We start from the raw sequence: 10,613 nt of genomic DNA, 5'->3' as shown, positions 1-10,613 counted from the left end.
CCCCCGTTTTCCTTCTTGCATTCATAACCATCTGTTTATAGGGAAAGAACCTACAACAATATTTTTGGTTGTTGGAAACATGTATCTTTTAATTAAAGTGTCACTCACTGAGGGCAGAGAATATATTCTATTTACCTTTGTATGTGTCTTATTATTTGCATGTTCCAAGAAGACAGAGTGTAAGATATGCCAAAATCTCCTAGTGTCTTCACAAAGAATATTTCAAGAAAATCTGTGTTTTCTTCTGTCTGTGAATAGGAGATGAGGTCCTGGAAGGTCTCCCCAGGCATGACTGCATTAAACCACACGGCTGTCAGCCACACGGTCTTCCGCTTACTGGGCATCCCTGGGCTAGAAGACCAGCACAGGTGGATTTCCATCCCCTTCTTCATTTCCTATGTCATCGCCCTGCTTGGGAACAGCCTGCTCGTGGGCATTATCCTCACCAAGCGCAGCCTCCGTGAACCCATGTACCTCTTCCTCTGCATGCTGGCCGCGGCAGATGTTGTCCTCTCCACCTGCATAGTTCCCCAGGCCTTGGCCATCTTCTGGTTCCGTGCTGGGGAGATCTCCCTGGATTGCTGCATCACTCAGGTTTTTTTCTACTCTTCCACCTTCATCTCTGAGTCAGGGATCTTGCTGGTGATGGCGTTTGACCGCTACGTTGCCATATGCTACCCACTGAGATACACCACTATTCTTACACGTGCTCTGATCGGGAAAGCTGGGCTGACCATCTTCCTGAGAAGTTATTGTACAATTTTCCCCATAACATTTCTTTTGAAAAGATTGACTTTCTGCCAAAATAATATTATCCCACACACCTTTTGTGAACACATTGGTTTGGCCAAATATGCTTGTAACGACATTCGTGTGAACATCTGGTATGGACTTTTTGTCATCATGTCGACAGTGGTCTTAGATGTCCTGTTAATTTTTGTTTCCTATGTGCTGATTCTCCGTGCTGTCTTCCACATGCCTTCCCGAGAGGCTCGCCACAAAGCTCTTAACACATGTGGCTCCCATGTCTGCATCATCGTCCTCTTTTATGGGCCTGCGATCTTCACAAGTCTTACTCAGCGGTTTGGACGCCACATTCCACCTCATACCCACATCTTATTGGCTAATGTCTGCATTCTGGTTCCACCTATGGTGAATCCCATTATTTATGGCATTAAGACCAAGCAAATCTGGGAGCAGGCGGCTTATGTATTTTTTCCAAAGCAGAAATAACATTGGCAGAGAAGAAGATTTTCCAGGATCTCTAGCTATCAATGAAAGTGTAGTGAAATTAGTGCATGGCGTGGGTCGACTGAAACAGTAGGAAAAACTCAGTAAATTTAATTTCTGGAGGAAATTGATCATGGAGTTTGCAGGAGTTATATTTTCGATTGGCAAAATAACCTCAGAGAGCTTTGTCATGTCTGACTGGGCAAACTACCGTCTGCAAGAACCTGGACAGCAGGAATTTGAAGTTCTGTCCTTTTAAACAATAGCCTGATTGTTGGAAATATACCAATAAGAACAGTACTCTCTTCTGGGAATTTGCTCAACTATTCCTCGCTGAGTTTTGCAATTCTGAGACATCTTGTGATATCTGGACAAAAAGATACAAACCTTCATTCCTGTATGTCCTTCATTTTGGCTAAATGACATTCTTAGAATCAGGGCTTCCTAGGCTTCACTGTTATTTCTAGTATAATTTATATCCTGCCATCACGTGTGCTTCTTATAGGAGAATGTAAATGAATTGCATGTTCCATATTTTACAGAATAATATCTGAGAAACCTGAGGCTGATTAGTCTTGTGTTGGGTTGACTCCTGTGGTTTCTGAGGGGTGGTGTGTGGCTGGGGAGAAGCTGAGGAAGGGGAACTCCCCCAAATCTTAGAATCAGGCCACGTTCTTCAATGATTCCTTCCTCAGTGGGGCATTCAGGGCCTTCGAGCACCTGATTCCTGACCTTTATAGCAACACTTCCCATATCACCTTCCAAGAGGACCGAGTGTGAGACGCACCAGGCCATTAACGCCTCACCTTTCCAAGATGATGCCACGCTTTCCATGGCCCTGCTCTGCATTGGGATAACCTCCATCAGCTCGTGGAAAACTCCTATTCCTCCTTCCACACCCCCTTCTCATCTCTTCCCCATGACTCTCTGCAACCACAGCTCCTCCCAGTGTGCTCTTTAGTTGATACTTCTCTGAGAGAAATAGCCTTTTTGCCATATTTCTCTCTCTTGCTGTATATACATACTACTGACCATACTGCATCTAAGATTCTGTAACCTATTTTTCTTACTCGATAACACATTACTGGCATTGATCATTTCGAATATATGTAGACCTACACAATACATTTCTTTTTTTATAGCGAAATTATTAATTTGAATTATTATAATCAGATTTATAATCATCTGAATTATGACTATAACTTTTGAGAAGACCCATAAAGTATTCATGGCTTTGGTCTTTTTTAAAATTTTTTTATTTTAATGTTTTTTATTATATTATGTTAGTCACCATACAGTACATCCCTGGTTTCTGATGTAAAGTTCGATGATTAGAAAATGGGCAGAAGATATGTACACAATACATTTCTACATATCATTGTATTTCATTGCAGGGTTTTACCATAGTGATTTTCATCAAGCTGGCTTTTTCCTAAGCCATTTTTCTATGGCTTTATGATTGTTTCTTTACAAGTTTATGGCTCAATTTTACTTGTTTCCTAAGTGCACAGCCCATTTTATTTTCCAAATCAATTATTTTTAAGGGTCATATTTAATACAAGATGTGGAGTAAGACAATGTAAGACAATTGGAAAGTAACAAAAACATAAAGAATAACTTCAATCAGGTGAAAATGACTGATAACTTTTTTGGTGTAATGCCCTATATTCTTTGTTCCATGTGTATATATTTTCATATTTGATATGAAAATATGTACAAAATCTTGACTTTTACTCTATATGATACATTTAATCACTGTATGATACATTTAATCATTAAAAACTTAAAATGATTATAATTTCTAATGTTTGCATAATATTCTGCAGTAATATTTTCAATATTATTGAGTGTTTAAGCTTTTCCCTATGTTAATATTATAAATAAGTCTGCTACGAACATCTTTTTCAGAAAGTTCTGAGTTTTCAACTTCTATTTTAATAATAGATTCCTCAAATTTGATCCCCCGATTTTAAAAAAATAATTTTTTATTCAGTGTTGTATTAGTTTCAGATGGACAATGTATGATTCAACAATTCTACACATTACTCAGTGCTCATCACGATAAGTGTCCTCTTAATCCCCATCACCTATTTCACCCATCCCCCCACCCACCTCCCCTCTGGCAACCCCTAGTTTGTTCTCTGTATTTAAGAGTCTGTCTTTTTGTTTGTTTTGTTTCTTAAATCCCACATATGAGTATTTGCCTTTCATCATATGGTATTTGTCTTTTTTGGATGGACTTATTTCACTTAGTGTTATACCTTCTAGATCCATCTATGTTGTTGCAAATGGCAAGATGTCCTTCTTTCTCATGGGTGAACAATATCCCCGTGTGTGTGTGTGTGTGTGTATGTGTATGTGTGTGTATAGATTATCTGACATCGTCTTTATTCATTCATTCCAATGATCATTTAGGTTGTTTCCATATCTTGGCTACTGTGAGTGCACGGGCGTGCATGTATCTCTTTAATATCCTGTTTTCATTTCTTTTGGGTATACACCCAGAAATGGAATTGCTGGATCACATAGTAGATCTATTTTTAATTTTTTGAGAAACCTCCATGTTGTTTTCCATAGAGGCCGAACAAATATACATTCCCACCAATACTGTACAGTGCTCCCTTTTCTCCACGTCCTTGCCAACACTTGTTATCTCTTGTCTTTTTTTATAATAATTTTTTATTATGTTATGTTAGTCACCATACAGTATATCCTCAGTTTTTGATGTAAAGTTCCATGATTCATTATTTGCATATAACACCCAGTGCACCATGCAATACGTGCCCTCCTTACTACCCATCACCAGCCTATCCCAATCCCCCACTCCCCTCCCCTCTGAAGCCCTCAGTTTGTTTCCCAGAGTCCATAGTCTCTCATGGTTCATTCCCCCTTCTGTTTACCCCCACTTCATTCTTCCCTTCCTTCTCCTACCAATCTTCCTATTTCTTATGTTCCATAAATGAGTGAAACCATATAATTGTCTTTCTCTGCTTGACTTATTTCACTTAGCATAATCTCCTCCAGTCCCATCCACGCTGCTGCAAATGTTGTGTAATCGTTCTTTTTGATGGCTGAGTAATATTCCATTGTATATATGAACCACATCTTCTTAATCAGTCATCTGTTGAAGGGCATCTCAGCTCCTTCCACGATTTAGCTATTGTGGACAATGCTGCTATGAACACTGGGGTGCATATGGCCCTTCTCTTCACTATGTCTGTATGTTTGGGGCAAATACCCAGTAGTGCAATGGCTGGATCCTAGGGTAGCTCAATTTTTAACTTTTTAAGGGACCTCCACACTGTTTTCCAAAGTGGCTGTACCAACTTGCATTCCCACCAGCAGTGTAAGAGGGATCCCCTTTCTCCACATCCTCTCCTTGATGACAGCCATTCTAACAGGTATGAGGTGGTTGCTTATGTGGTTTTGATTTGCATTTCTCTGACAGGTAGTGATTTGGGGCATCTTTTCATGAACCCGTTGGCCATTTGGATGTCTTCTTTCAAAAATGTCTATTTCCTCTGCTCATTTCTCAATTGGATTGTTGTTGTTATTGAGTTGTATTTCTTTCTTTTTTTTTAATGATTTTTTATTATATTATGTTAGTTACCATACAGTACATCCCCGGTTTCCGATGTAAAGTTCAATGATTCATTAGTTGCGTATAACACCCAGTGCACCATGCAATACATTGTATTTCTTTATATATTTTGGGTATTAACCCCTTTTCTGATATATGGCTTGCAAAACTTTTCTCCCATTCTGCAGGTTGCCTTTTCATTTTGCTAACTGCTTTTGTTGTGCAGAAGCTTTTATGACTGATATAACCACATATGTTCATTTTTTCTTTTGTTGTTTGTGCTTTTGGTGACTTATTCAGAAAACCATTGCCAAGACCAATGTCAAGGAGCTGCTTCCCTTTTTCTTCTAAGAGTTTTATGGTATCAAGTCAGATGTTTAAGTCTTCAATTCATTTTCAATTAATTTTTGTGAGTGGTTTAAGATAGTGATTTAATGTCACAGTTCTGCATGTTTTTACCCAGTTTACATTAGAAGTAACAGACATCTTCCTTAGTTAAGAATTTATTAAAGTAATCCACAGATGCAATGCAATCCCTATCAAAATTCCAATGGTGTTTTTCACAGAAATAGAACGAACAATCCTAAACTTTGTATGGAACCAGAAAAGACCCTAAATAGCCAAAAAAAAAAAAAAATCTTGAGAAAGAATAAAGGTAGAGGCATCACAAGGCCTGATTTCAAACTTGAACATGCTATAGCAATCAAAACAGTATAGTATTCTCATGAAAACAGACGCATTGATGAATGGAACAGAATAGAGAGCCCAGAAAAAACCCCACACTTACATGGTCAGTTAATTCATGATAGAGGTGCCAAGAATATGCAACGGGGGAAAAGACAGTCTCTTCAATGAATGGTGTTGTATTATAAGAAACAACATAAACATATTATAAATTCGCCATCTGCTCAGAATAAAAACTCAGCAAGTTGAAATAGAAGGGAATTTCCTTAACCTGATAATTAGCATCTGTGTAAAATCAACCAATAACATCATATTGAAATGTGAAATTAAATGCTTTTCTCTCAAATCAGGGTTGGAGAGCGCTAATGATGTGACCCAGTTGAATGAGGCAGAAAGGGTGTTGTTGAAAGGACAGCTCTCTGTCCACACTCCCTGGAGGAATTGTTGTCCCCGAGGGCCTCGGGCAAATGCATAAATTCTGAGCTTCCTGGCTCCCATCACTCAGAATGCCACATTGGGACTCATCCCATGTTAGCCCTTGAGAATGCCATTTGAAGCAAGTGAGTGAAATTTTATTGCCGAGGGGTAAAACTTCAGGGGGGAAGACCTGCTCCTGACTAGATGTTATGGGGCTTAAAATAGATTAAGAATGTTAGGACCTTTTTTTAGAGTGACATAGACCCAATTGGAGAGAATAGAGCAGTTGTGTCCTGGAGCCCTTTACACAGATTCACAAAATATGAAATTTGTGCAATTGTGTGTACTTCCTTGACTCCATTTTCAGTGACATGTTAGTAGCTTGAAATGGGCCATGGTGGGAATATACACATCATGGAAATTGGCAAACACTATAGTTAAGCTTTGTTTGTAAATATTTATTTGTACGTATGTATGCCTGTATGTATGTATTTACTGGGAAGTCAGGGTACCAGCACACCACAGGACCTGAGTCACCATTATGGAAAATCCCAGTAGAATGGAAAATGCTATCATGGAGGGGAGAATGAGGCAAGTCTGGGCTTGAGGGACTCTTTGACCCTGATTGTGCCAACAAGCCCTGACTTCCTAGAGGTAAATTGGCCCCAGATCTTGACTACTATAAATATTTAAGGTATTTATAAGAGCTTATGCATGACTTCACAGCCATCCAGTATTTGTCATTGGTTGTTTTATTAAATGTTTTGAGGATTTATGCTGTGTTTCACTGTGTTAGGTTCTGGAAGTGCGCACAGGGAGAAGACACTGTTCAGACCACAGAAAGTTTCACAATCAATTGGGGAATCATTGCTAGGAATCAGATGTGCTCCTAGCTACAACATGGGTACCCCGATAGTAGCCTGTTGTGGAAGTAGGGAACGGAGTAACTTTAGGGGATATATGTCACGCAGGTGGTAAGAAGTGTCCCAGGTAGGGGTGACTCTCTCTGAAGAACAAAGCAGGAAGATTGAGATGACTTCTCTAAGATGCTGGAGGCATCTGGACCAAGGTTGTGAAAACCTTCATGAAGTATTTGAGAAGCTTCTTAGAATGACCTGACATTAGACAACCAACCACTCTCGCACACGCAAGTTCACCTGCGGACCAGACCTGAATCCCTGATTCTTCATCTCTATTCTGTGCTTCCCATCAGAAAGATTCTCTTTGCTGCTCCTTTCGCCTGTTGACGTTACAGTGTCTTCAAGGGGGAACTTCGGATATGCACCCATACTTTCAACTTCACAAATACAGAACGCTCCCCTTCTCTTTTCATATTAGTTTTGTTTTGTGCAACGAAGATATTAAGTTCATTTTCTTTAGTTGTATAAATATCTATCTGTTTTTGTGATTCAGATCTCATTTAGAGGACAAACTGTCTTTTTCATTCTTCTACATAACATAGCTCCTGCCATCCTCTGAATTGAATGGTTTAGAAAGGCACTAAAAGTGATGATGATATAAAAAAAATCTTTGAATGTAATCTGTATTTTCTTCTGTCTCTGCACACAGGTGGTGGAGTACCGGTGGTCTCCCCAGGCATGACCACCTTAAACCACACGGCTGTCAGCCACATGGTCTTCCGCTTACTGGGCATCCCCGGGCTAGAAGACCAGCACATGTGGATTTCCATCCCCTTCTTCATTTCCTATGTCATCACCCTGCTTGGGAACAGCCTGCTCGTCTGCATTATCCTCACCAAGCGCAGCCTCCGTGAACCCATGTACCTCTTCCTCTGCATGCTGGCCGCAGCAGACGTTGTCCTCTCCACCTGCACAGTACCTCAGGCCTTGGCCATCTTCTGGTTCCGTGCTGGGGAGATCTCCCTGGATCGCTGCATCACTCAGGTATTTTTTCTCTCTTCCACTTTTATCTCTGAGTCAGGGATCTTGCTGGTGATGGCGTTTGACCGCTACGTTGCCATACGCTACCCACTGAGATACACCACTATTCTTACACGTGTTCTGATTGGGAAAATTGGAGTGACCATCTTTCTGAGAAGTTATGGTACAGTTTTCCCCGTAATATTTCTTCTGAGAAGGTTGACTTTCTGCAGAAGTAACATCCTCCCAAACACAGCATGTAAGCACATTGTCTTGGCCCGTGCTTCCTGTAATGACATTCGAGTGAACGTCTGGTATGGGATTTTTGTCCTAGTGTTCACACTGGTCTTAGATAGTGTGCTAATTTTTATTTCCTATGTGTTGATTCTCCGTGCTGTCTTCCACATCCCATCCCGAGATGCTCGTCGCAAAGCTCTCAATACTTGTGGCTCCCACGTCTGTGTCATCATCCTCTTTTATGGACCTGGGATCTTCTCTGTCCTCACTCAGCGGTTTGGACATCACATCTCACTCCACATCCATGTCCTGCTGGCCAATGCCTACAGTCTGGCTCCACCTATGATGAATCCCATCATTTACGGAATCAGGACTAAACAGATCAGGGACCGGGTGGCTCATGTGTTGTTTACCATGCAGAAAGGAATGTGAGGATGGAAGCTAATGTTGCACTTTTCTCAGTAATTCTCTCCATGCATGAGGTGAACTTAAGCATCAGGATGTGGAAATGTACAGCTGAGAAACTAGTTAAATGACCCCCAGGTATTGGTGTCACTACAGCAATTACATCAGAACAATTTTGGTTCATGTTTCTTCTAATGCCTCTATCTAATGTCATTAGATAATCAGAGACTTTTGGTGCCTAGTTTTTTATTCATAGAGTGGAGAGCTAGATCACTTTACTTCTTGTCACGTAGACCTCTATAACCAAATACTGACCAATGGAATAATATAAACCAGAGACAGTAGCTCTTCCTGGAGAGTTGCTGAAATATCCTCTTCTGATATGTTTTCAGCTTTGAGTAGCTGTACGTGAGTTTTATTCCTCATACGAACATTTCTTTTTCCATCCTTTTCAATGTCTTCTGCATATGAAAATTTTTGCTTCTCACATGAATTATTACCAAAAAATCACCTGTAGCTTATAATTTCAACATAAATTATATGAAAATGTGAATATACTTTACTTCTCTTTCCTGGAACTCAAAAGGAGCATAAATTTATTATTTCTATGTTCACGACATTTTTATTCACACTATTGATTGTTTGGAAATAAATATTTAACAATTGTCCACTGCTTAGCTAAAAAAGATATATATGATATATAAGCAATTATTAACCAAAAATAATGGTGAAGCATAAGATGTTTTCTAAAGAGTAACACTGCCTAAATTAATGATAGCCGTGTATTTTGTGCAATCCAGTAGCACAGAGAGAAATAAATGCACCTGGTGGGTCTTGTCCTTGGTGATGGAACCATGCTCTAAATATGTTTGTAGGAGAGAGAAGTATATTCCAGATCAGAAAGTTAAATATTATCCATTAAAATATATTTTCCCATACACAACTGATGAATTATTGAACACTACATCTGAAATTAATGATGTACTCTATGTTAGCTAATTGAATTTAAATAAAAACATAAAAATATATTTTCTTTTGCATGTATGCATCAATCTATGCTGAAACCATATGAACAGTGAATATGTACAATTCATAAGATAGAGGTGAGTTTTGTAATAATTCTAGTTTGAATTTTCCACCATTTATTCAGTGAACATGATTTACACAAAAAAGACTAAGCGAAGAGTTTTTAAAAAAAGAGATATGGAGTGTGATACGCAAACAATGAATCATGGAACACTACAACAAAAACTAAGGATATACTGTATGGTAGCTAACATAACATAATAAAAAATTATTTAAAAAAAAAAGATATGGAGGCCACTCAGCTTTTCTGTTTTACAGACAATCCTCTATGAAGGTGTATTTGATATTTCTGTTTGTGCTCCTTACCACTTAAGATCTAATATTTTTAAAGATATTTTACTGCTTTTGAAATATGTCACACCACTGTATCAGGAAAATATAAAAATTCTACCTATAGAAACAAATAAACATGAAAAGAGGTATTATTGAACAACATTGATTAATATTCCTTTTTGTGTAGGAAAGCGAGAGATGAATTATCTTAAGTAGTGCTTATCTGAAGATATTTTAGTTTTGTCTTCATTTTTAATTTTTATTTATTTATTTTAAGTAATCTCTACACCCAATGTGAGACTTGAACTCATGACCCCAAGATCAAGAGTCACGTGCTCTTTTTTTTTTCTTTAAGATTTTATTTATTTATTTGACAGAGAGACAGCCAGCAAGAGAGGGAACACAAGCAGGGGGAGTGGGAGAGGAAGAAGCAGGCTCATAGTGGAGGAGCCTGATGTGGGGCTCGATCCCAGAACACCAGGATCATGCCCTGAGCCGAAGGCAGACGCTTAACAACTGTGCCACCCAGGCACTCCTCACGTGCTCTTCTGACTGAGCCAGCCAGGCACCTCTTCATTTTTAAAAGGATAATTTATCAGTATAGAATTTTAGTTGGCAAAGATTTTTTTTCAGAACATTAAAAACTTCCTTCTATTGCCATCTTTCTCCTTTTATGTTTTGAATTCACCTGAAAACTTTATTGTTGCTCCTTTAAATGTATTGTGTTTTTTATCTCTGACTACTTTTGTGATTTTCTTTTGTCTTTGAGTTTTTTTTCAGAACATTTATTACCATGTGTCCGAGTGCAGTTTGCTTTGCAT

The 10,613-nt window shown here is 38.9% G+C and overlaps 2 protein-coding genes across 2 annotated transcripts; both read left to right on the top strand.

Annotated features, from left to right (window-relative positions):
- The first annotated feature begins 288 nt into the window (after positions 1-288).
- On the top strand, positions 289-1,233 carry LOC123782561 (olfactory receptor 52B4-like). The gene has a single exon (XM_045782808.2). The coding sequence runs from the start codon at positions 289-291 to the stop codon at positions 1,231-1,233; it is 945 nt and encodes a 314-aa protein (XP_045638764.2).
- A 6,276-nt stretch (positions 1,234-7,509) lies between these two features.
- LOC123782562 (olfactory receptor 52B4-like) lies at positions 7,510-8,460 on the top strand. Its single transcript, XM_045782809.2, has one exon. The coding sequence runs from the start codon at positions 7,510-7,512 to the stop codon at positions 8,458-8,460; it is 951 nt and encodes a 316-aa protein (XP_045638765.2).
- Positions 8,461-10,613: the final 2,153 nt, after the last annotated feature.

Source organism: Ursus americanus, chromosome 16, assembly GCF_024610735.1.
Source record: "Ursus americanus isolate L20-20 chromosome 16, mUrsAme1.1.p, whole genome shotgun sequence".
Taxonomy (NCBI): Eukaryota; Metazoa; Chordata; class Mammalia; order Carnivora; family Ursidae; genus Ursus; species Ursus americanus.
Note: the sequence above shows the minus strand (reverse complement) of the source record. Positions and strands in the feature narration are given on the sequence as shown.

Excerpts from the sequence above, each read along its gene's own strand:
- LOC123782561 (XM_045782808.2), top strand. The coding sequence starts at position 289 with ATGACTGCATTAAACCACACGGCTGTCAGCCACACGGTCTTCCGCTTA.
- LOC123782562 (XM_045782809.2), top strand. The coding sequence starts at position 7,510 with ATGACCACCTTAAACCACACGGCTGTCAGCCACATGGTCTTCCGCTTA.